General features: G+C 41.6%; 1 protein-coding gene across 19 annotated transcripts in view; it reads right to left on the bottom strand.

The window, feature by feature from the left end:
- The window catches only part of MTSS1 (MTSS I-BAR domain containing 1), a 125,984-nt gene that overhangs the window by 3,020 nt on the left and 96,596 nt on the right, over positions 1-26,368 (bottom strand). For 3 of the 19 annotated variants that reach the window (XM_032703806.1, XM_032703127.1, XM_032703214.1), the window contains 9 exons: positions 22,153-22,164; positions 16,766-16,923; positions 15,413-15,520; positions 14,427-14,524; positions 12,223-12,433; positions 4,500-4,619; positions 3,327-3,521; positions 1,065-1,229; positions 556-718 (listed from right to left, as the gene is read on the bottom strand). In XM_032703806.1, the coding sequence (XP_032559697.1) occupies positions 556-718; positions 1,065-1,229; positions 3,327-3,521; positions 4,500-4,619; positions 12,223-12,433; positions 14,427-14,524; positions 15,413-15,520; positions 16,766-16,923; positions 22,153-22,164 (1,230 nt within the window). The remainder of the gene's footprint in view (positions 1-555; positions 719-1,064; positions 1,230-3,326; positions 3,522-4,499; positions 4,620-12,222; positions 12,434-14,426; positions 14,525-15,412; positions 15,521-16,765; positions 16,924-22,152; positions 22,165-26,368) is intronic. The other 16 variants (XM_032703626.1, XM_032704637.1, XM_032703294.1 and 13 more) reach the window with 15 other exon arrangements.

The raw sequence follows: 26,368 nt of genomic DNA, 5'->3' as shown, positions 1-26,368 counted from the left end.
ACAGGGTACAAAACCCAACACCTTACTGCCGCCTCCCAGCTACACCCAAATTACAGTCTCCAATGGATTCTTTTTCCAATTACAAAACTTCTGTTTAGGCAGGAAATAAAAGGTCACAAAGAGAAACCAAAGCAGATTCAGAGTGCTGATGGAACACGAAAGCAAAGCTCCTGAGTGTGTATTTGCTGAGACAATAGCTCACAAAGGACACTACTACCACAAGAAGTGTATGATGCAGTACCAGTGTCATTCCACTCAACCTATCAAATTTAATTTCAGGACCTTCTTCAAAATGGTGGCATCCTTAACCTGAAACTCATTTGAGTAATGTACAAGAAAATACAATCGTTCAGTACACTATGAAGCAATCCAGATTTTTTGTAGTTAATAAATCCAGGCAGCATTTCAAGCTGGAAAAAACTTCACAGCAGAATGTTCAGCCTTTCTCCCCAGCTGATGACAAAGCTGCTGGAATAGAGCTCCTTGGCACCATGGGGTGAGTGTATGATGGCCAGGTGGGAATGCTCTAAAAAGGAACATCTCTTGGATGGGTACCTTGAGATGGGATCGTGTCCTCTGAACAGCACGGAGTTGTTGTCTGGGTGCTGTAGCCGCTGGAGCACTGCAAGGAATCCCGACTGCTCCTCTGGGTGTCCAGCTGCAGTCCCCTCGACAGAGCCAGTGCCAGCTCCTCACAGGCCTCCATCTCCTCACCCTGCTGCTTACACACAGAAAGAGACTCGTTACGCCTGTCACCTTCACCCATGTTTAGCTGCCCCTCCTCCCCAGAAGAGCTTGTCACCATCACAACCCAACAGACTGTGTCCAACCATTTACTTGGGCTAAGAAACAGACGCCTCTTTGGAGGACGTTGCCCTACAAATGCTAACACCCAACAGTGCATTCCCTCACGCCCACAGGATTCCCACTGACCACACCACCACCACAGCAGTACCCCTTCCTGGGTGAACATGCGCCAGCATAAAGCACATCGGGAGTACTGGCAGGAGCCAGCACATCCGTTTCCCTTGCACCAAGCATTGTATTTGAAATTAGAGCTTCACCCTTGTGGCAGCTGAGACCGTCATGCTCCGAGGTCTCTGGGCCTCGTCAGGGGTCACAGGGGCCCCGCTCTGAGCTCCTCCATTGAGATCTGGTTCGCGCTTCTCTTTGCGACGTTGCAACGTGTTCACCATCGGCTGATCATACGGGCCTGGCTTGGCCCAGTCCTAAGGAAACGCACTTGTTAGTGACAGCTTCCATCAGTAATCGTGCTTTAATTACATGTGAAACTACGCAAAAGGACAATTTTAATGCACCAGATTATGTACCAAACTGCATATGCCTTTCTGAATCAGGTGAGGAATAAATTAATTTTAAGGATATTAAAAATCTTCATTTATAAAATCTATTTCCTTTATTAAAGGGAATCTAAATTTCCTATTCTACCTAAATGTTCTTATATGAAGATATTTAACATTTTGATACTACAGTCATACTAAATGAAATTCTGTTGTGGTAAAGCCTACATTTTCAGAATTTCAAGTACAAAAATCACTTGCATATAGCAGAAAATACACATGCATGTTCAATCACCAATGTAACTGCTCTAGATGTACACAAATTCTAGTATTACGTGCTGTTATGCATGTCTTTAGGTCTGAAAAATTAGGCTTGAACAGATTTTTGATACACATTAGAGGAGGAAGTTACTCTGAGTAATCTCTCAGTTTACTTAATAGCCAAAATTGAGTTTGTAATGATGATCTGTACCAAGGAAAGACTAACTTTACTCTGAACTACTGGTACTAAATTTGAAACAGAAATTCCTCAGTGAAGACAGTATTCACTCAGGGCTCTATTAAGCAAAGTCCTGAGGGTGTCCAGAACCCACACATTGCACACAAAGAGCAGGACTGATCTATGTCCTGTGCTGGGAGGCAGAACCACTGCTAAGCAGTAGCTCCCCAAACACCAGCTGCTGCAAGGGCAATCCCAATCCTAAGAGAGTTTTCCTTTACTGAGACAGGGGCTGCTTTAAAAATAAAAGAAACAAATTCTGCATGAGAATGGGCCCCACACCCCCCCAGCTGCCTGCTGGGCAGCTTCCCACAGCCTTCCAATTCACAATTAATAATGGGCCAAGACCACATTTTGGATTTTTACTGACATGTGACTCAGTCCAACATATGAGAAGTGCACGGCAGCTGAAGTGACAGACACCCTTGCACAAACAGGTATTTTGGTTTTATTAACACATATGAAACTCTGCTTTACCTTAACATCTGTGTCTCTGCTCTAAGTATTTTGCTGTCAAATATACTGGCAGAGTGCTTCTAGCACAGACACAGCTAATGACCCTGAAGCCCCAGGACCACTGTGCCCACCCTGTATCTCAACAGTCTCCAGCTGCTGGAGAGAGAGAGTAGGGGGATCTGTAACAAGATATCTCAATTTAGATGTATAAGCAGGTCCCGTGGTGCATAGGCAGTATTACACAACCATCCACAGGCACTTAAATCCTGCATAGCTACTGTCAACTGCACATCAACCTTGTGAGGATTCAGGGCAACAGAGAAGAGACCTTCTCTCCTTGCTCTGGGGCAGAGTCTCCCAGGGGAATGACCTGGCAAGGATGAAAGTCAAGACTCTGGCAGAACAGAGATGTTTTAGTGCCAAAGAAGATCCCTGCAGATCCAGCTGGAGCAACTCAAAGAAGCTACTGCACTCTCTTTCAGTGGTCTCCACTAAGAGAACAAAACGAGCTGGGTGATCACTTCCAGTTTGTGGCAATAAAGCTGGGACAGCTTCAGTCATCACTTGGGTTTCCCTGGTGCTGAGCACCTTCTTAAACCACTCCAGCTGGATCTTGGAGTGTGCCTGCCCATGGCCAAGGTGGGGGCCCAGCCCAACCACCACAGGGAGAACACTGGTGTCTTCAATGTGGCCTCACTAAACTAAGCCAACTGGATGCCAAGCCTGCCTTTCCGTGCTCAAGTGAGAGCTCTGACAGAGCTAAACAAGCTTTTCTCGCTGAATAGAGCCCAGTGTGCTTTCACCAACGTTCCAGAGTTAAACTATTCCTTCCTACCTACACATTGTCAGCTTTAATACGCTTTAGTCAGTGCCAGAACAGAAAAGGTCATTGAGAAACACCCCCTGCCGGAATTTAGCTCTCCGATTTTCCCCATGCAGTACCCATTCAGAGTGATATTAAACAGAGCAAATCAACCAGTAATTACATGGACCAAAAGGTAGCAACAACTGCCGTGTGCATGCTGTTGGTATGAGCAGGTGAGGACTGCCACAACAAAAGGAACACAAACCTTCCAGCTAGGGATCTTAGATGATGGAAACATGCCTGGCCCAATGGTGTAATAATGAACGTAGTCTGGAAGGAGGGCTGAGGGAGCCCGAGTCCACGCGCGGGAGACAGGCGGGAAATGAGGGAAAGGACCTGCACCAACTGAAGCTACGGATGGGTCACTTGATAAACTACAGTGATAAAACCCATTAGACAACTGGAAACGAAACAAATAAAAAAAAACAAAAACAGAGAAATTAATATAAACAGAATGAATACGAAAATACACTGTGACTGATGTTGTAGGGAGAAAACTTCTGTGTCTTAAAACAAAAGAAAGAAAACTCTTAACTCTACTGCAAACAAAAAACAGAAAATTGACACAATGCTTGGTTCAGAAGCAAGATTGCTTGAAAATTGTTATCTGGTATAACAAATTTCAGGCATCAATCTAGTGGTCATTGTCTCCCGGCTGAGCAGCTTTGCCTTCTGTCCATGAAAGCAGCATACCGTGAAAAAGCCTTTGCAATTTAGGAACCCTGCAGACTGCAGACATAGAACAAAACTTTTCCAATCCTGGAGGCATTTGCATTGGTGGCATTTAGTCTGTGTAGCTGGACAGAGAGGAAAAGCATACAGCCTTCAAACATGGCATGTTCTGTGTGATGATATGGAACAAAAACCAACAGCGAGGATTTACCAGATGAGAATGGAGACCGCTCTCACTTCCTCCCCCAGTTCAGAGTGTATCCCACTTCATTTATTCCAACAATGTGTGTTTTGTCTTCCTTTTTGGTCAAAACACAATCCCAATTAGTGTAATGTGTGCTACCTAATGGGAGAGAGGGGAGAAGCCACAAACAGCACAACTTGGGCAAGAAGCTCTTTGTCAGGCAACCAGCTGGCTTTGGGCAGCGTTACACAATCTCTTCGAGTAGCAAAGGTGGACAATGAGCTTTTCTTGGAAAATTACCTCTGTAAAATGCCGAATTTGTAGCTTCTCCTATAAGCGAGTTTAAAGGAAAGTGTGGTCTATTCAAATAGATTAATTCCTAAAGGAGAGTGCAACAGTTCCTATTCTCATCTTCAAAAAGAGGAATCCTGGCTGCATCCCATGCATTGTTTTTTGTCCAATGTTGCAGGGTTTGGATAACGAGCTAGTAGGTTTGTATGTGTTGGAGATGAAGTTTTTCACCTTATCTGTGGAGGCCCAAGCCCCCATGGTGGAGCCTGAGCTGACTGAGGTGGGGGAACTGCACTCGCTCACTGACTGGCAGGTTTCAGAGGCTTCTGAAGAGGCAGAGCTGGACGAATTCTGCAGCGTAAAACAGCACCGCAATGCAGGGAAAGGATACACAAGCCACCAAAAAAGGAAAAAAAAAAATCACAAACAGAAAGAAAAAGACAAAAAGCACATACACAGAGACACACAGGAGAGAGGGAGGGATGAGAGAAGCAAAGGGTTAGGGTTTTAAGAATTAATTAGAAACCGCTCAAAACCATTCCTAATGTTCAGGAAATCTATGAGAAACAAAATAAGCCACTTGCTTAATGCGAGAACTTGCCACACCGCTTAGGAATGAGGAAACTGAGGCAGTGATCTCAACTCCTCATTGCAATTTCAGCATCTCAATTCTGTTAGCTGTCTCACAGCAAGAAGCTGAGGGAGCTGAGGGCACCTGTGGTCCAAACATGCAATATACTGAGACAACTGATTTATACAGGAAAGCAGATCATCAGTACTTCAAAGACACAAAGTTTAGATTTAAAACATGGAGTAGCAAACATCACTTACATTCACAAGTTCTTGGATATTCTGATCTGCAAAAGTGCTTGTGAAAAGCTCATCTGAGTTCAAATATTATGGAATAGAGAAAGTTAAGTAATACTTACCAAACTGGAGTTTTCCAAAGTGCATAACTTGTATGCATGTAGGTAGGATGCATACACCAAATGCATACACTCTCACTCAAACCTTTATGCCCAGCAGCCAGTGTGAAGGTACATGTGCTCTGCTGTGTGCAGAAATGGTGGCATGTACTTGCCACCTGCTTTCTCTTAACAGCAGAGCCAGAAAATACCAGGGGCTTGGATGGAGAGCAAAGGAAAATGCAAGACATAAAAGTGCCCATTGAACATATCAAACATTTTGCTTCTAGGTAGGAACTTCTCCTCCAATTTTCAGTGCATGCCTTTATGTACATTTGCTGCTTAAGACCTCTACAACAGACTCTAATTCAACCACAGGCAGGCCAAGGGGACCACTTTGCCTACTACAGTGCTCTTCTAAAGCTCCCCCTTGAAGAGCATCCTGCTCCGTAAGCGTGTGTGTCCAGGTCCAACCGAGTGCTTGGAAACAGTCAAGAATACTGGAAGAGTTGCCAGGGCAGTGGAGAGCTCTATTCACTGTCATGAAATTCAAGACTACCAAGATTAATTCACCCTTTAGTAGCCCAGGATCTGGGAAACAAGTCTATCTAAGGATATCCCTGCCGTTTTACGACAACAGAGAGAATGCACTCTTGTATCAGGTTTGCGTAGCAAAGCCATAGATTTTAAGATGTTGAAGAAAAAGGGAAATCTCACTTGAAATAAAATTTCATCAGTTAACGTCAGGTGAGATCTGGGGTGAGTTTGCAATAAAAAGACAGATGGATAAGAGGCACTGTAGAGGACACAGGGTGTTTCACTGCTCACCAGAAGCTACATATGAGAAATGTACAGCCAATTGCCTGGGTAAAAGGAGATGTAGGTCTCTGAGATGGAACACTGTCACCATACGGATTTTGGTGAAGGCTAGTAGGGCTGCTGAGAAAACACAGTATCAGCATCTTGAACTTACTAGCAAACTGTGATTTTAGTGAAATTTTGCAAAGGCTCTTTAAAATTTTTTAGAAAGCATGTAGTGTGATGGACCATTTTATAAAAATAACACATCCCATCTATGCTGACATGGGATCAGATCTGCGGGTGACCTGTCAAATGTGCGCAGGGTACAAGTATGCTCAGCTAACAAGGCTTGTATTCAAGGTGCAGTAAGAGCTGAGGTGAAGGTAAGATCAGAAGAAATTGCAACAAATGACTGTTAAGGAGAGCAGTGAAGAGTGTGCAGTGGGGCATCTGATGATGCAGTGGCTTCATGTTTTGTGGAACTGGTCACATTCTTGATTTAATGCAACTCCTTTTACAGGAGAAAAGCCTCTAAAATAAGAATATCAACAAACATGAGCTGTAGTTGACTCCACCATCAGACATAACCACGGTGCACTAAACGGAGATGATCCTATTGCTTCTATCCTTAGAGAAAAATACATTATAGAAAATTAGCTTTTACACTAAAACTCCAGACTTCTGCCTGATGTTCCAGGTACCTCAGAAAAGAAATCCCATGAGAATACTCACATTAATGTTCTGGTTTGACCAGGAAAAAAAAAGAAGAGAGAAAAAAGTAATTACAGAAAATTCTTTTTTAATAGCCTGAATGACCCTCCTGGGTCTGCATACTCTGCACATGGCAGGACAGACAGTGAAGAGTCTGAGCTACAAGCATGGTATCCCTCATGCCACATTGTTTTCTGCAGATGCCTCAATGGGGACAAGTAAGAATTTGGAATTTACACCTGATAAGACTATTTGTGTTTACAAGACAGAAATTTCACAAGATTATGTCAAGTAATGGTAAAAATGGCCCATAAATGAGGTTTATTAGCAACAAAGATGCATGCAGCAAACAGACAGAAAAAGGTCAAAAATGGAAATTCTCAAGATGCAAAGAATTGTTCAATTTACTTGGTGTATGGGGGGAAAAAAGACTAGAACTGATGAACTTATTTTTGCAATAAAGTGACTACTTCAAGGTGAAAAAAAAAGAAGACAAAAAGGACTCTCCCACTAACTCAGTGTGTCCATTTTCAGCAGGAAAAGCCAGACAAAGGCTGAACCAAGATGCCATGGGGAAAACACCCTGGTAGACGAAGGAAATGCAAGATGTGGTGGTACAGAAGAAGAGTCTCCTCACCTTCAGTAACTTGCATGGTACAGAGAAGGTGAGCCTCTGGTCTTGCTAAAAAGCATTACAACAGTGAGCAAACAATGGAGAGGGAGGCAGAAGAATACTGAATTACTGAAGGAAAAACGTAAGGAAAACATGACTGGCAGCAGGTCAAAGGCTCTCTGGATGAGACTGCAGAGCCACTCCCGAATGTTTAGATGAAGGTGTGGGAAGCACATACCACTCTTCATTTCATAGCAGAAAGTACATGAGGGACTGAAAACAGAAACTATACAGTTACTGCTTGGGCAAAAAGTCCCCAAACAAGTGCTTGTTTTAGATGCACACCCTCTGGCACATGCACTCCTGCGAGCACACGCACTGGCCAACACTGGGCAGAGCAATTTCTACTCCACACCCCGTAGTGTGAGAAATTTGACTATCAGATTTTTTGAATTTGTTTTACTAATTATTTTTTTTAAAATGATTGTTTCATGTGAATCAGTTTTAAAATCAGTTCTTTAATTTTAGCTATTTTAACCCCGGGAGATTTTTTTCTTTTCCCCATAGCTGCAATAATGGTGGTTCTGCTCTTCTGAGAAAAAGCTAAAAGTTAGGAGTATCAGCAGAAAGCTAAAACTGTGCTCTGCACAGCAACATGCAGTGTAGCTTGATGTCTGGTCTCTCAGACGTTGTGCCATGGCTTGTTCTTGGATAGCATCCTGCTGCTTGATGGGGTATGTATAAGTTCCAGCAAGCATATAAAAAAACCAGAGCTGTATTTTGGGCTGTTGGACTGTGCAATTATATTTTCCATCTGCTGTCCTACTAACCTATTAAAGGACTATGGTTATCTTGCATCCTTTCACACCTTTCTTAACCCCTTCCCTTTCCCAATTATGAGACAGAGCTTCCCAGACAAGGGTTTCCCAGAAGATCAAATCCTAATGACAATGTCCTCTACAGTCAGTGGAAAATGGTCTCAGCTACTTTTCAAAAGGTTTTAGATAGTGACTCAAGGTCACCACCTCTCACTTCCAGGAACCTGTCTCTACTAACCCTTCTTTCTAGTCAGGGATAAACTGCTGGGAAACATAACTTAGAAAAGGAAGTTTAGGAGAAACAAATTCCTGGTGAAAACTTAACAGATGAGTTTCAGTTTGGAGTTGTTTTTTGGGTTTGGAGGTTTTTTTGTTTGTTTTTTTTTTTGGTTTTTTTCTGGATTTTTTAATTATTATTTGGGAGCATTTCTTAATTTAAATAGAAAACTGAATAGTTGTAACAATGTACTTCCCCTATTCTAACTTTAAGCTATTTCAAGTGATGGAATCTCCTCAAAAGCAGAATCTTTCCAGCTTGCAAAAGCAAGTTCACATTCAGTTTTCCTCTACTTCAGTGTTTAGGGAAAGCCATTTCCAGCGTATTCTCACACTAAAGACTTATCTCTCTGCTCTTTGACAGCACATCAACATTTTTATCTTCTTACCTGGTTCTTTCTGTCCCTTTGCTTTCATCCCCACAAAGTCTAAGCAACCTATGAAATTCAACTGCAAGTTGAATTCAAGTGCTTCCCCTATGCATGTTCACTCCAAATCCAGTGGATCCTTCTAAAATCATCCCCCTGAATCAAACATAACTATACTTCTACCATATTATTTCACCACAGATACTCCCAAGACCTCAGTTTGTCTACTACACAGGACAATGTGTGGGTTTAGCAGCACCAGCCATGTCCAGTGTTCACCCAAGAGCCACTCTTGGTCTGCTGTTCCCAGCAGCAGGTCTGTCAGAAAGACTTTGTTTGGGGTCAGTATGTGCCATGGGCAACATTGGCCATGACTGATCTCACATCTGGCATTTAGAGAAACTGTTCCACTCCAGAAAGAGACCTGTGATGCTTTCCCATCACAGGATGTGCTGAGCTACACCCAAACATACTTGCATAATTACAATTAAAGTATTTTACAGCGACCTTCCCACATGTATAGCTACGTGCTACAGGTTAACACTTCTGCTGCCAGGGATACTAAGAGCAATGCTGCAGAAAAGAGATCCTCCTAAACCAGTGAAAAGGCAGTGTCTGGTTTGATAATTGCTCTTTTTCCTATCTTCTATGTAGAATGTGATAACTGCAAACACTTACTACTCAGCAACTACAGGCTGGAAAGCAGTCTTCATTTCGTCAGTCATCTCTCCTCTGGTATAGTCTGTATCTTGTTTAAATCTCTAGTTACTCCTTGTTTGAGATTCCCACCAACCTCCCACCCCCATTTGTGTTTTTGAGGAAATTCAGTTTAATTTTCAGTGACACTTGCTTGTATAAAATGTAGGGAAGCACATAAAAGCTTCTCATAGCTCATATATTCCCAGTTCTATAATATGGGAATTTTATGTAGTCCCTTCTACTTCTTTTTTCTTATTATAGAAAGAAAAAGGGCTTTGTTGATCCAGCAGATGCCACAGCATGTAGCTAGCAAACATCAGCAAGTGTCCACCTGCACAAGATATACGGTTTTTAATTTCCTTTGTTGGTTCCAGAGCTTGCTTTTCTGCCTTCTCAGTGTCACTACTAGAAACAATGACATCAGTGTTCCAGGAACAGCAGCAGCTGCTGCTCCTCCCCACCCGCCACGGAGCCTCCAAGCACAACCACACGGAGATCTGTCAGTTGGTTAGAGACACACAACACAGGATAACGCTGTAAACTGAACAGCTCCTCGGTAAGCTCACAGTCACAATCATCTGTCAGCACAACACACATGATTTACTTAGTGCTGAACATACAAAGCAAGACACTTAAGCAAAGATGAAGCGGCCAGGCAATGATCTGTTACCTTTTCCTCTGTGTAAAGGTATACAGAGCCAGAGACATACAGAGCACATACCTATTTGTTATACCAACACACTACACTTGTCACACTGCTGCAGCCTTCTAGAGCTCATGAATAGCTCAAGTGATGTTTGGATCAGTTTGCAACTTTATGGACAGTTTCTAAAATGAAGTGAAAGCACATGAACTTAGATGGTGTAAATCAGTGTGACTCCCATCAACTTTCAGGATGTTCTGCCACCTGATACCAGCCTAAGTTCTCTCCTCTGCTTAACAGGGGAACTTGCAAAGAGAGATGTTGAGGTTTTTTCCATGCTAAGAGCAATTGCAAAGTGACATCCTCATCTGCAAACACAGCATCATCATGTGGATTACTGCCCTTTTATGCAGGTGCAGTGGATACTATGAAAACCAAAGATGATGCTGGCATGTGTAACTGATGTATGTATCTTAAAAGTTAATTTCCTTACCTTGTTACTATTCCAGTTTACTTTATTATTGCTCATTTACTTTTTTTGCATTTCACTTAGGTTAGCCATAGCCAATCTAAACAAAACATTCATTTTATTAGTGTGCACAAAGTTCTTCAGGATGTCACCTATAAAAAAAAGCTCATGTGTCCAGACTGGGGACAGTGCAGAAGAGGTATCATTTGAAAATGATCATCATCATTAAAATGAAAGAGGCAAATATATTTAAAAACGGTTGAGCTTCCCTTGAGAATGTGTTCCAAGCCTAAATGAACCAGTTTTATTTTGGATGATACCTTAAAATTTCATTAGGGGTTCCACTCACTAAATGTCTTGCGAAAGTAAGGGGCTGTGTGCTATCACAGGTGATCTAGGAGTAGTCTATATGGGCAGGTGACACTTGGAAATCACTAACACTTGCTGCTTGTTGACTGTGAGGATTAAAACTCCCCAACCATGCCTACAGAACTATCTACTCCCCAACATATGAAAAGGAGTGCAACAACATTTCTTAAAGTAAAAGACAATCTTCTCCAGTGACCTCAGGGTGTATTAAAATGAGTAATACTGAACAACAGGATATGAGGTCCACTTTGGTTTGTGACTAAGATTTATGATGGGATTTATAACATGAGATGGTAATTCAGCCTTGTTTAAAAAATACTGCAGCTGCTGTGTGGTTTGTTAAAAAACCCAAACAAAACAGCAGAAAATTCAGGTGCTGGAAGATAGAGGCCTTGGAGCATTGCAAAGCTCTGCCTGCAGGTGGCCAGCTAGTTTTTAGAGGAATGATGCCATGAAGAAATAGAGCAGCAACTTCCTTCTGCAGACCCAAAAATGCTCTGGAAAAATTTTGCCTATATTGATAGTGAAATCCTCTTAGCTTTACTGTGTTTAGGATGTTACCATATATGACTACACAAACACTCATTTCTTATGAGTTCCATAAAGAATTAAAAATACCTCTCGTTTTCATGCAGAAACCTTATTTCTGCAAGGTGCTCAACTGAGAACCCAAAAGAGCAAGCCTATCCACAGAAATGGATGTAATAAAAAATGGCAAAGCCAGTTCTGTGTGATAATGCTGACAGCATTTTGAGTATCCCAGACCCTTTGCAGGGGAGGAATAAAAGAAGTCTCTCTGATGTCAAAGCCACCATTACCAGTACTATGGCTGTCAAAAGGCTGTTCTGGTATCAATATTTGCCATTAAACAGTAAACAGCCACCACATATTAACAACTTGCAATCTTTGCAGGATATTAACTGCTAACCTCAGCGGGTAAAGTGAGTATTATTCCCCCCTGGAAGGTGAGACTTGTTGTTCTTTCTCTTCTGTACGTATCTGAAAAATAGGCATCTGGGCTCCCTCCAGGGCCATCAGGAAAACTAAATCCCCCAAGAGTGACTCATCCTTTTCTTCAGTGCTAACTGCAAAAGCAGCATAAATCGCTCAAGCTAGAGGCCCAACTTTTAGCTGAATGAAGTGTAGTGACACAAACCTTACTCTCACTGTTTAAACTGACTCCAAGGTACCCCAAAACCACACCAGATTCTTTCTGTGAAAGGTGAGCCAATTTAAAGAGTCCAGCTCACACTCAGGTTTTTGTTCTCATGCTTGCACGTACCTGGTTAGGTGCTTCTGGTGGCATGGGGGATGGCGATTTGGACTGGAAAGCATCCTGGGACATGAATCCAGAATCATGGGAGGACACACTGGACAGCCTCATGGGTGCCTGCTGAGGCAGATTGGAGCTGCGATAGCGATAGTGTGAACTAGGTGAGTGCGAGTGCGAGCCACTGGACCGGGAATCACTACTGTTAACGCTGTTCAGACTGCTGTGAGAGACAAAAGGAACAGAGAAAGGAAAGGGGAGAGGAAAAGACACAAGGGTGGGGTGGGGAGAGACCCATATGCAGTACAATTAACATTCCACATGTCTCTAGCAACAGGCAGCATAAACCGGAAAAGAAAAATATTGACAAATTAAATATATATATATGCACATATATATCAGTAAAGAACTATAAGCAACTGCAGTATCCCTGGTGACCAGAGAGAAAATGGCATTTTACCTTGAATTTCACTCACATGACCAAATCTGTAACCACTCAGAGTTCAAAGCTGGGTTAGGGATGGAGGGATTACTACATGCCCTCCCTAGCATTTGCATAGCACTTGCTCAAAAAGTCTCTGCTGACAGCCCTCTCCTATTCCTGACTTAGACCTTGTTGCCTTTGCACCATGGTCCAAATATGCACTGGAATTTCTAGCAGGGTGACCAAAGGCACTGCAGTTCATGTAAGAGTCTGTCCCTAGGCATGTCACTGCAGACAGTCAGCAGGGCAACGTGTGAGACCATCACCAAACCCCCCACATTCCAGAGTACCTGGGACAAGCTTTGCTCACATGAAGGCTTCCTACCAGAAAAAAACATGTGATGGCATATTGAGTGAAGTCAAGCCACTAGGTATGGAGCTTTAGTTAGTAAGACGGTCAGAGAATTAAAACCCCAAATTAATATCCGTGTTAAAAAACCCAGTGTGATGCTTCAAACAAAGAGATGTATTTTTAACTCCTCAGTATCCATGAATGACAGTAAGGACATGCCAGCCACAACACGGGAGCCTGTGAAATTTCCTGCTGGGGTGGCTGAGCAGGACTAGCAGGATGTACCTGTAGGCAGCTTTCTACCCCAGGCAGGAGCCTGGCCGAAGGAATGGCTCCGTAGGATATCTGGGTGAGGCCTGCACCTCCTGTTCACAAATGCCACGTACACAGAGGATGTACAAATGAGCTTGGAGCAGAGAAAGAGAAGATCTGCTGAATTTTATCCACAAATACTAGTCTATGCCACAGAGGTTTTACTGCATAAGAAGATGAGGTTCATTAGGAACAGATGATGAAATTTTGTTGGTTTGGGGGTTTTTTTGCCATTTTCTTTTATAGCTTCAGGATATTGCATCTTTAAGCCTGTGCTCATTGCTCTAAATATGCATGTTTTCACATATATATATATAAAAGTACTGACTTTTTTTATATATATCCGCATGCAGAGACAAGTAGGTACATAGAAGTGGTGTTCACTTGCTCTGACATGCTGTAGGTAACTTTGCTCATACACAGAGAACCTGTAATACATTATTCATAAAGCAAACTGAAAGGTAATCATTTGACAGCAGCTAGAGAGGTGTTGAGCAGAATACACAACAGGATATCTTCCTTTTCAGTAAAAGGAAAGAGTAAATGTGGACACCAGGTATGGGGGCAACATGCTAATAAACTGTTTTATGAGAAAAAACAGTTTTTACAGAGAAAGCATAGACAGAATCCAGTGTTTCAACATATTTCAGGACAGCATTAGACAGCATTAAACAGTCAAAAAAACTTGTATCAAAAAAGCATTTCCATCTACCAGACTCATAGGGCAATTGCCAAGGATGTTTTCCCTTTTCAAACAGTTTAACTTACTGATTAGTAACAGCTACTTAGAATAATCTAAAAAGTCATCACATGAAAAACAGAAAAGGAAATTATGAATGAACAATCTCAGAGTTTAGATCAGTACAGTCTGCTCTTTGATCCAAAATGGATTCAAGAGAACTGAACCAAAAACATCTTCAAGTTGTCTTGAGTTCAAAAGTTGTTCAGTCATGCCCATCCTTTTTAATATTCCCAGCACACACTTAAACGAGTAACGACCACAAGGGACTGATTTCAGTAATACTTGTTATTTAAGATTTAAGAATGTATACAAATCCATATCACAGTTTGAACTTGCCTCCTGTTGCCCCCAAAGAGGTTAAAACTAAATATTACCAATCGACTTACCTGCAAACACTAGATTTTCTGGACATGGTAGTACTGGGAGAGGATGGAGGAGTCTGGTAAGACCAGCTGTAATCAGAACCTTTCAAATCTAAAATTACCTGATGAAAGATAATCAATAGCATCAAGGATGTGGAAAAATTTTACCCCTATAAACAGAAAACATCTTGTCATTCGTCACCACTACAAACTTGCAGTGCCAATTGACTCAGCCTCAGTCCCCTTCCAGAATTACACTGTGTCTATAACACAGGAGAGTCAGCTTCATCCTTGGCTTTCCAGGAACTAACATACTTCAACACTAGGGCTGCTATTACAGAAGGAAAGTCACATTTGAATGGAAAAATCTTAAAAAGTAAACTGGAGATTTATTTCATGCATTCTGGAAGCTGTTTTGTTTGGGGTTTTTTTTTACTTTTTAAAAAACTATTATGGCCTTAGAGTTGAAGAACTGTTGCATTTTAAAAAATTAGCTGAAGATCCAGTACTCAACCACAACAGAGCTTTACACTTCTAAGTCAATGGTATGACAAGAAAACTGAGTTAACACACAGCAAGGCTGGAGAAAAACATCCTATTTGGATTTACTTAATGATACACATTTTTCTATGCATTTTAAGGACCGCATGGAAAAATGCTCAAATGTTAGACTCCACCAAGCTATCCAATCCCAGCAATCTTGCAACTACATAAAGACAGGGATGTTCAAATGTAGGGTGAGGAGATGACACTCATTCCTCATACACTCTCAGCAGAAATCTGGCATCTTCATATACTTCCAAGTGTACCAAATACTTCAGGGGCACTAAGCTGGTACTTCAAGATCATTTTTTTGAATTGCTTATGTTAAAAATGACCTTGCTGCAGAGAAGCATCTACAAAACATAACATTAAGCCACTAAACACCAGTACTCAATATCCCTCATAACACAAAAGGAAAACTGGTGCAAGCTACAAATGAAAATATTTTCCAGGCAACAAGAGCTGACCTGTTCACTTGAGGATGGTAATTTGTGTGGATCCATGGTAAGACTTTTCAGGTCATCTGATATGGTTTGTAAATGGGTTATTTCTCCTAGCATTGATATTTCTTCTTCCTGAAAAGACAAAAGAGCATGGCTAATCACAGCCTTGGTTTTAAAAATTAGACCCGTAACTCAACACACCACCTTTTTCTTTTTGCTGATGACTACAAGGATGCCCAGTGAAGCCACCTTTTCTTTGCCCATTAAGCAGTAACTTCTTATGAAAGAAGCCTGAAAATATTAGAGTTCTGTAACTACTTTAAGATTGCTGTAAGTTCTGAGGCCCACAAATCTTTCTCTCATCAGCAAGATAAATAAGTCTCAGCCTTCTTTTTGTGACGTGTTCAGAAAAAGAGTGTCAGTTTTGCTGCATTTGACAAATTTTAACTCTTCTAGGTATAGGCACTAATGTGCCCTAAAGATTTTAACCCTGAATGTAAACAGGGGTTAAACTCGTACTCTTTGCTAGTTTTTGAAACTTAGAGATAAAGGCACTATACAGGTACAGAGCACTAATATATCTATGATTCCTTCTGGCTCAAATTACATCAACAACTAACTCAGATGATTCCTGGACTGTAAACTATACTACCATTTCCTCCAGGTCCTCCAGAGTCTGGAATTCGCCTCCTCCTGCTCAGCCATCATCTTCCTATTTCTCTAACTACAGTTTTCTGTTGAGAGTGGTGCTCTTTGTAAACAAGCACTGAGAACATATTCCCAGTACGCTGGTGACCCTTCAGAAATGCATCGTGCTTGCACAAAGCCACAAATGATTCCTTGTCGGGCTTCAGACAACCTGAGATGATGAAAATATACTGAAACCTTTTCAATGAAGTGAAAACCTGTCATGTAGCAGGAAAAGAGCTATCAAAAAACTGCAAGGAAGCAGCCTGCAATCTGTCAGATAATGTCATTATATAAACAGGGGAGGTCTTGAAACATTTATCAGTCCTAGCACTGGAGTAGGAGTGAGGAAGATTTATATTAAAATGTGATGTTAAGAAGAAAAGCAGTGGAAAAAACTGCATTTGCAATGTCTCAGGTTGAAATTCATAGGGAACACAAACTGACTTTAGTCTTTGTGCCCACTGTTTACCCATCAGTCATCCTGAAAGTATTCAGTGTCTTCTATCACTGAATTACTACAAGCGCCTACAAGAAAGGCCCAAATTCTCACCACTTGCTCGACAGAGATGAAGCTTAATTTTTGCTGTAGAAATTAATTCCCAAGACATAAGAAGATACTCTTTTGAGAGGTTTTTGGCCACTTATCTAATCTGTGAATTGTACTGACTCAAAACGAAGAGCTCTTACTATCACAGGGCGCAGCATCGAGATGAAAGCACAGAATCGTCCGCGCTCCTCGATCAGAGCCTTTCTGACAGCTTGCTTCTCAGTTTCTTCAAGCAGCAGGTACTTATCATTGACATCTTGTAAAGCACTATCCAACTGGGGCTGAATGTCACCCCGTCCTGTATGCAGGAAACAATCAAGAGTACATTTTGTCAAAACTGTGGATCTCCATAAACGACCTTATTTTCAGCCAGCACTGTTGCCAGATTGTGCTTTTGCAATTAATGTCTCAACCAGCATTTTATCTTAATTCAAGTTAGTAAGGTTCCCCCCCCCAATTAAGTCAAGCATTTCAAAGCATTTATTTTTTCCCCTTTTGCACAGAATAGAAATACAGCTCAATTTAAAAGGTTTCAACAAGCCAAAGACAGCATTTGAAAGAAGGACTTTCTCAAAGCATTACTGTAGTAACTGTTCATATCGTCCTCGCTGAAAACCAACATCTTACTAACAGGGAGAGTATCAATCACTAATCCCAGGTAAACTCCTCTTCCTATTTTTGTGCTTAACAAGGTCCTAATGACAACCTTGTGGAGCCACTAAATGAATGAATCAATCTCCTACATAAGATACTATTATGACATGTTACTGATCATTGGACCACTTGACTCAAGTACTCTGCACAAGCAACTGCTGCAAGTTTTCTTCATTCCAGGGTTCAAACAAAACCAAACCTATCAACATGGGTTATTAACGTATGTATTAATGTCCAATATCTGGCAATGGAAATAATAAAATTCCAACGTTTTGCAAACAAAAAGCTTCACTGTGTTAATTACAGTCAACCCATAATACCAAAACCTTCTGTGACAGGTAAATATCTTATTCTGCACCAACTGCTTACTCTGCATCATGTCAAAAAATATTCCTCTAGGAATGAAGAGCTGCTGCCTAGACATACTATTACTGAACCAATAACATTTCAGTTGCAAGATATTTTCATGCAGCTTACACTCCTAAGTATTTTGAAGAACTTTAGTTGTATAAATTTGTTGCAAATCTCCCAGGATCCAGGTACATATCCATACCACTGTTGCTAAATACCAGGGAGATAACATTGAAAAAATGGTGAGTGAGTTACAAGCAGCTACCCAAAATCAATTTTTATGGACAATAACCCTTCTGCATGGAGAATTTAAAGCTATGAGCAAGAGGAAGAAGAAAGTCTCTTGACTTGTGCAGTACACAATGCAGATGACTTAATGTCAAGGTTACAAAAGAAAACCTTTGCCTTATTATCATATGTATTTCCTTAATACTCCTTTTCCAGGCAAAGCCATCAGCTCCCCTGCACTGATGCACAGCCAGAGCTGCAGGAAAAGAGAGCAGCAATGGAAACAAAGGGAATCACGCTGGCTTAGTGGCATTACAGGCTGGATATATCCAAATCTCCTCTGTACAGAGTTAGACATAGTCCAGATAAAACTGCACAGACCCCACATGCAGAGAGCTGTGTGATGGATCCTGGAAGAATCACATGGAGTGCAACATGGACATGGCCACTGCCAAGGCCACCTGGGTACTAGACCGCCAACAGAACACCCACTGCCTGATCCTGCAGATCAGGCTGGCTGCTGTAATATGGTCATGAAACTGTTTTGGAAGTAAATAACTTTAAGAGTAACAGACTCTGAAGGTGTAGTCACCTGCTTTCTCTCTCAAAATTAGCATCTCCCAGAAAAAAGTTATAAGAGAGCTTTGGGTAACATCCTGAAGGTCCTGTGCCTTCTTGTCTGTCACTCTCAGGAGACATACTGGGCCTTCCTGCTTTAAGACCATTCTGTATGTTTCAAGTCCCTCCCCATACTCTCCTTTGCCATTAGATGCAGCAGTTAAACATTTTATACTTCTCTGGAGTTGTTATTTCAAATTCCTTATGGAAGAGACTTGCATCATTGCTCAGACTCCTTTTGAGTGTTGCCTGGAAATTATAACAGGTGAAACAATCTCCTGTTGTTCAAACCTAGACATTACCATGGATGTACCAAATGCAAAATATATTAGTTGCAAACTAAATCACACACTCATTAGTTCAGCTCTGGAGAACTGCTGTAAATGTTAAGCTGCTCCACCATATGATCATGCACGTAACACAGTAAATCCTTGTTAAATGCATTCACTTGTGCACTGAGAACACACACACTTAGAAAGTAACCGGACTCCATTGATAAAGTGGGTTCAATTACAGTGAATTCTGGTAATTTATGTGGACCTCACAGAGCACCATGTCTTCAACCAGAACAAGAGCACCCAAAACCTGGGGCAAAAATAAACTCAATTTCCACCTGTGTAACTCACTAAATTCAATAAAGTTATCAGGATAACATTCAAGATGGTATTTTAACCCCTCAGCAAGGGCACATGTAAAACTGCACCCCTCTCCAACATCCTCTGTACCTCTACGAAATTTCCTTTCTTTCAGTGAGTCAGTACATTAACAGACACACCACCTCCTCACTGCTACTTCCGCAGACCCGCTTTAATGCTCTGAGGCACTTGGGTAGTCAGTGAAAACACAGAAGCTGCCTGGGGTATAATTCAGAGCAGGAAACAAGCTTAGGAGAATCATTTAGATGAGGCTCTGAAGTCAGATGTTTACATGGCATGAACACAGCTCTCTCCCAATGACTCCTTGCAACTCATCTTTTAGGAGCAGGAAAGCTTTATCAACATCCTTTGAAAGCTCCACAAAGCAGACATCAATCTAACAAGTCTTTTGAAAGCAAGCATAGCTTTTCACATTCCCTGAATTGTCAGCTGCCTCCCATGGCACTCAGAGAGCTCATAAATTTGAGTGATGAGATCTCTGCCCAGTTAAACCAGTTTCCTTAGCTAAGCAGAGCAGAGCCAATCCCCTTGACAGCACTCCTATACCCAGAGGACACAGAAGGTATGAGGACCAACTGCTCATCACCTCTGCTCCTCCCCCACCTTTGGGTCTCCACTGCTTTGAAACTGCTACTTATCTCAGAAGGGAATACTGACCATAGGAGAGCAATGAAGTTCTTTTCCCCTTTGAATTATGAGAGGAAGGCCACCTGTCCGTGGCATCTCCGACAACTGATTGCAATATTTTTACTATGGACATGAGGCACATTTTCATAAGGAACATCAGCAAGCGATTATTTTTTCCAGCCCACATTCTCTGGCCTTTAGGTTATGCATTCGGAAACATTTCCAAACCAACACAACCACAGTAATGACATCAGATAGTTCCAGAACTCATCATGGAGCAGCTGTAAAAGTGTACCTGGAAGGACATTCCTGCCCCAGCTGCAGGCAGGCTTGAGTGACCTACCACATCAATCTGCAACAGTAATGGCCAAAAACATCAAATGTAGTCACAGGTCCCTGGTCTGCAACCAGCCAGATGTGAACAAGGTGTAGGGATGGTTCTGCAGAGCATGTCCAGCTGCACTCAGAAGAACAAGTCAACAACCTGAAAACTGAGGAGGAATTCAAATCCAGCCTTTCTCAAAATGGAGCTCTGGCAATGCAGAGAGGAGCAGAAATGCAAGACCAGAAGTAGTGGACTGAATTCTCCAATAGCCTGGGGACTTGGGGCTGGACCACAGGCTAGTAACAGCTAATCCAGTGCAGGGAGTTGAACTGCTTCTCATTAAAAGTAACATAAATCTGCTGCTACTTCAAGGACAGTTTTAATATGTTACCTTCAGAGCAGGTGCTCCACATCATCACCATGACATGCAAGAGCTTTAAAGGACCAACATGCATTAAAAGTTCCATTTTACAGTGCTTTGTGTGAATCCCGGCTGAAAGCCTCATGCAATTTCTGAAATAGCCACCATTTAAAAGGAACTTCAGTAAAGGGAAAGTATTAGGGAGAAAGAAAAAGCCAAATCTCATTTTCAACCCAATTTCATGTCTATTTTATAAGATAACTTAAACTAGCAAAGCTCTCAGCAACACCAAAGCAGAACAATGATCTTTAAATGCTCTCAGTGCAAGTCAGACTGCTAAAGTTAATGCTGTTATTGACAAAGTAATGCAGCAAATATTGGTGAAACTATTATTTTCCATATTCTCACTCAAAGATTGCTTCCTTGCACTTTTTTAAGTGTCTGCACAGAACTTGAATATTCAATATTGGACACTTTACAGAGTGGCAGAATTTACACTGTATAAGATAATGCTGAGCACACCTCTACTTGTACAAATCAAAGCAGGCTCCAAGTCATTCATTCCCAAACCACCTTCTTTACAAGAGTACACCTGCTCCAGCTGCCAGGATGAACAACCCCTCTAAGTTTGCACAGTAAAGACAACAAATCAACTAATACGGATCTGGGCTGAGAATGGAAGAATTCTGCCGCCATTTATAGAAAGGTGGAAAACCACATAGCTGGGATTAATTTCAGACTCCTTCAGAAACCAAATCCGAATCTTTCTGTTGGCTACTGGAGATCTGAATCAGCTGCTAACGTTCAAAAGTGCAAAGGCTTCCTTTAACAGAAAAATTCCAAGTTACTAAATGAAGCTTCAAGATTGAATTACAAACCAGGAAAACCACAATGTGTAATTCAAAAAAAGGAGACAAGCAGCAGCTCCAGGAGCCCAAATGAGGCAACTTGGTTGAGAAGCCATCTAATCAATCCAAGCAATCCAGAGGCCAATCTAATCAATTCAGGGTTCTTCAAAGGGAACAGCTACATCACTACGCTTGCAAGTGCAGGTATGATTACTTCTCTCAAGTTCAGAATCACGGCACTTCATTCACAAGGAGATCTCAAGGCAGCTACTTTAAATTTGCAATACAACTGAAACAGAACCCCAATTCAAACATACTTGAGGTGTGATCAGGCAACAGGAGAGGAGACAATCGTGATGCTGACTTCCAACCCATTCCCCAGCATGAAGTAAATATAGTGATTTCTTATCCATCAGGTAAGAAAGATGCATGCGATTTTCAGAAAAAAAGGGGAATTTGGATCACAGGTTACAAAGACCAACACTAAGGACTTTAAGCTCTAGACTTTAAAAGTCATATTAACAATAAGATACTCAATTATTTAAACATCACCTTGATGACGTGTCTATTCCATTTAACTTCTCTCCCAACTGTGACATGATTTATCTGTCCATGTTAATCCCTTTCTAAAATAAACCAGAGGTTTATCTACAATAGTGATTTTCTTCTTTTACCAGTGTTCCAATTAGATGCCAAAAGAAAATAAATCAAAAGATGCTTTGTTCATTAAGATTAGGCAAATTTTAGTTTCATTAGAAATTAAAGTCTAGGCAGTTAGTGGAGACCAGACACCATAAAGAGGCCACAGCAAGGGCTACAATGAACCAGCCACCAGGGTCACAGCATGGCACAGACTTACCCAGAGCCTCAGCTGTCAGGCAGGTGCGCATGGTGAGAAATTGCAGGACACAAAATTGACACAGAAAGGAAAATAAAAAAAGTCAAACTGGTATTACAGCATTCCTAGAATTTAGACATTATCATCAGCGCCAAGAAAAAAGAGTGAGCAGTTTGGACTAGGCTATTCTGACTTCTTCCATTGCTGATAAAGACAAATGCATTAGCTTTGTTTCCTGGTGAGCTGTTGTAAGTTAAACTTCTGGTTATTTACCATATACAGTTTTACTTTAAGAGATTTAAACCAGTTTAGACTCCTCGGTGAGAACACATTAACCTGTGCTTCAGAGAAAGTGCACAACACAGATAAACGTCAGACTCTAGTCAGGCTGATGAAGTGGCAAAAAGCTCATCACCCTCACAGGGAAGAGGGAATTCAACTTGCAGAACTCTGGGCAGGTGCTGCGTGAGTAACCACAGTGCTTTTTGATGTTCTCTACTGCAATTACATTAACAGATTGTTAATTAAATTAAAAGCTAATTGCTGATGCAATGTGGATGAACATCAAAAAGATTAACTATGATATGTGTATTTTAATTAAAAAACTTTTTATTATATGAAGTTTTGCAATAAACCTGGCTTGCTGTCAAAAAGAGGGGAACTATCAAGAGGCATTCAAAACTCAAGGAATGAAAGTAAATCAAAGAAATGTCTTCAGTCACTGATTTAGCGATGTGTCTTCACTGCATTTTTGTGAAGTAGAGCTTACATTACAAGCTTGTAGGGAAAAAAACCCCAACAACAAAACACCAAAAAGCCCTGCAGGCACCACGGCCTCATTCACACAGGACATTTTCCCTGCAATAGACAAGGATAATTTGCTCATTAGCTTCCCTCCTGAGCTGCATCATATTGACTCCACAGTGAGTCTTGGCTCTCACTTCCCTCATCATGCCACACTTGATCAATTTAGAGGAACGAGGTTATCTCCTGCAGAGGAAGGGTCTGGCCAGGGGTTCCCCCTCCCCAGTCTGTCACTCCAGATGGGGTAAGTGCCAAGTACAAAAAGAGTGCAAAGCACTTGAATGAGAAGGTCAGCATTTGCTTCAAGAACTGAGACATCCTTCAGTTATAATGGTGTTGAAGAGCTTTATGTTTTGCAGTTAAGAGTCACAGGGTTTCCACAACCATCCTTGAGAGGAGTATAGCAATATTACAAAGATCAGAGTGTAACCCAAAGCAGCTGCGAAGGCCCTAAAACACAAACAGGTCATCTTTGCTAATGAGGAGAAGGAAGAAAAAGCCCTTTTAGCAGTATTACAGCAAATTAATAATCACGTTCTGCTCTCTCAATTTCATTAGAATCACAAAACACTTTCCAAGACTGCTGCATGCTCAAAAGGAGAGGCTGTCAGTTTGGATACCCAATGGTGATGGGACACAAGAAGAAATGTTGTACTGAATGTTAAGGCAATTCTGCAGAAAGTTCTACAAATGGCATAGAGATAAAATTCAGTTTATATATTAACATGTGTTATAATATTGCGAGTGTTACATATAACTCTTCTCGTATCCGCTTGGATTGAAATATTTTCCTCAAAGCTCACACACAGTGTCACATGAAGAACCTGAAAATGAAACCTACCAGTCATGTTATAGGCAGAAGGGAAACCTGTCCAATTAATCATTAATAGCCAAGCTGAAATAGAGAAGATAAAGCCAACATGCACTCCAGATTTTACATATACATTGAGATATATTTTAATTTGATCCTTTTTAGTTAAGCTAAGAATCATGCATTTTGTTAACCTTCCCAAATGGTTACATGCAGAGCCACAGCTGCTATCTCTCTTCTGAATTCAATACAGCATCAACAGCTTCTAGTAGCTATGGATCCACTTATGAGGCCCTGACTCAGCAGAAACCTAAACATAGAATTTATTTTAAATGTATGCATAATTATTCTGCTGACTCAGGTTAGCTGGGCTGACTTCTGATGGCCAATGTTTGTCTGAAAACAAAGAGCAATTTAGAAGATGTATGCAGTTCCATGCACTACACAGTTTTATCTGTTCAGACAAGAGCTAAGTTTCAACACTGAGATGCTGAGGCAAGAAGCCCTACAGGCCTGTTCCCCATGGGAACAAAGGCCCTAAGGAAAAGGAGGTACCTTGAAGATCACCATGACATCCTCAGGGACTGCATGCATCTGGTTGGTACACCAGAATCCTATTTAGACCATACAGATTTAGCTTCATATGGACCTTTTTTTTTTAATAGTCAAAGACAACAAATAGAATGTAAATTATCTCTATGAGGTCTTTTGAAATGCAAGACCTTAATTTACACATAGACATGTCGCTTTACTAGATATACTCTAGCAAACTCCTCAAAAGGACCCCGAACATCCTTTTGTTCTGTTTGGAAAGCCTGGTGTTTTCTCCATCTCTTCAAGCTTTGGAAACACCTTTACTGCAATTAACACACTTACTCAGAAAACATAATGTTTAATAAATGATATTAAGTGCCCAGCCTGAACTTTCAACTTGGCCGCATGGAACCAGAACAAACAGACCACACACAAGCCAGGGCACAGGCAGACCCCCCCATGTATTCGGCCCCTCAGTAAGGTGTCCAACCTGCAGTGTTCCTGCCACAACAAGCCACGCAGCCCAGGGCCCTCTCTCCTAAATGTCCTTGGGATGCAGACAAGGAGCTGCTGTGCATGCTGCAGCCATCACCTACGAGAGAGAGCCTCCGCAGCTCAACGCGACAGGGTGAGAGGACACCCCTGCTGTGATGCAAATGAGGAAAGTAGAGGGTTATATTTGAGTTCCTACATCTGAAGCTGCCCAAAGCAAAAGAAAACCACTTTCTCATCCAGTCACAGCAGAATAAGCTTGAAGGACCTTTTTTAGTAGCATGCACAGTATTGAAGCAAATCCGGAATTCAGCAAACATCTCACTTGCCCACAGATGATCGTAAGGTTAATTCAAAGATATTCTTACAAGTGCTAGGAAGGGAAGGAATTGGTTGTTTTAGAGTTCCCATAGGTGAGTCAGTAATTTTACAGAAAAATCAAAAGGACAGGTCCTGCTTGAGGAAGAACAGAACAAAAAAAGTAAATCTGAGCAACAGGGAAACGAGAGTTGAAGACACAGTAAGACATTCATGCACTCAGCCACATGCCTGTCAGGAGAGTTTCACCCATAGCTCCCTGTCCACAGTTCAAACCTCATTTATGACCTAAAGCAGAATCACTTCTGCACTTGTGTTATGAATAAATAAACCCCTTCTTGATTATTTTTATCCCTCAATAATAGCAAAAGCAACATACTTCATCACATAGGACATTGAACAGATCTGTCAAGATGGATACATACAAAAAACACTTTCATGACAACATCTGACATTGCATTCAGACCAACACTTTATTTCCTCAAGGTAGGGATCAAAACAACAAAGAGGGGGAAAAAATCTGCTGTGTTTTTTTTTCCTCTGTATTTAAGCGCTGTAGATAACTTGCAAGAAGGCAGGGAGAACCTCCTTGGACCTCCTGCCCACTCGTGCTGGGAACCCACAGGGCCAACAGCTTTGGGCATTCATACTCTCATCCATGCCAGCCTCAAGGCCTCCCTGCATCTCTCCTACTCAGGGGCCATGAGAACAGTGCTCAGCTCCTCAAAAATACTGCAGCTCCTACTTTCCCCTGTACTGGCTACCTGTGAGTCTTCAGCTCTTCCACCTTCCCCATACACGTCCCTCTGTGACCAGCTTTAATCCCACCTGACTCCTATTGGGTTTGTGCTCTGGACCTAAACACCAAGTGTGGGAGAGCAATTCCATGGGGGACAGCACAGAAACACAGCACCTTCAGTACAGCTCCAAAAGTATGTCAAAATAGCAAAATTAAGTAAGGAATTGACATTTAAAAAAAACTATGAAAGAAACAAGAAAACTTCAATCACATCATGGCTGCTGCAACAATGATGGCAAAATGAGGCCTGTTCCACTCCCCACTCAAAGATGCTTAATCCTGAAGGAGGACAAGACACCAGTTTGCTAACCCTCATCACAAGACTTGGCTCACATTTGGGGAGGAAGATATGAACCCAGAAACCCAAGGACTATGTCTGCTTGCTTTAACCACTGCTGACAGATGCAGGTGGCATCTGCAGTATGAGAACAGTGGGTTCGGTTTTTTTCCAGCAGCTTTTAAGTTCTTTTCTCTCTGCT

The sequence above is a fragment of the Chiroxiphia lanceolata genome, chromosome 1, assembly GCF_009829145.1.
Source record: "Chiroxiphia lanceolata isolate bChiLan1 chromosome 1, bChiLan1.pri, whole genome shotgun sequence".
Lineage (NCBI taxonomy): Eukaryota > Metazoa > Chordata > Aves > Passeriformes > Pipridae > Chiroxiphia > Chiroxiphia lanceolata.
The sequence above is the reverse complement of the archived record's forward strand: the minus strand, read 5'-3'. Positions and strand labels throughout refer to the sequence as shown.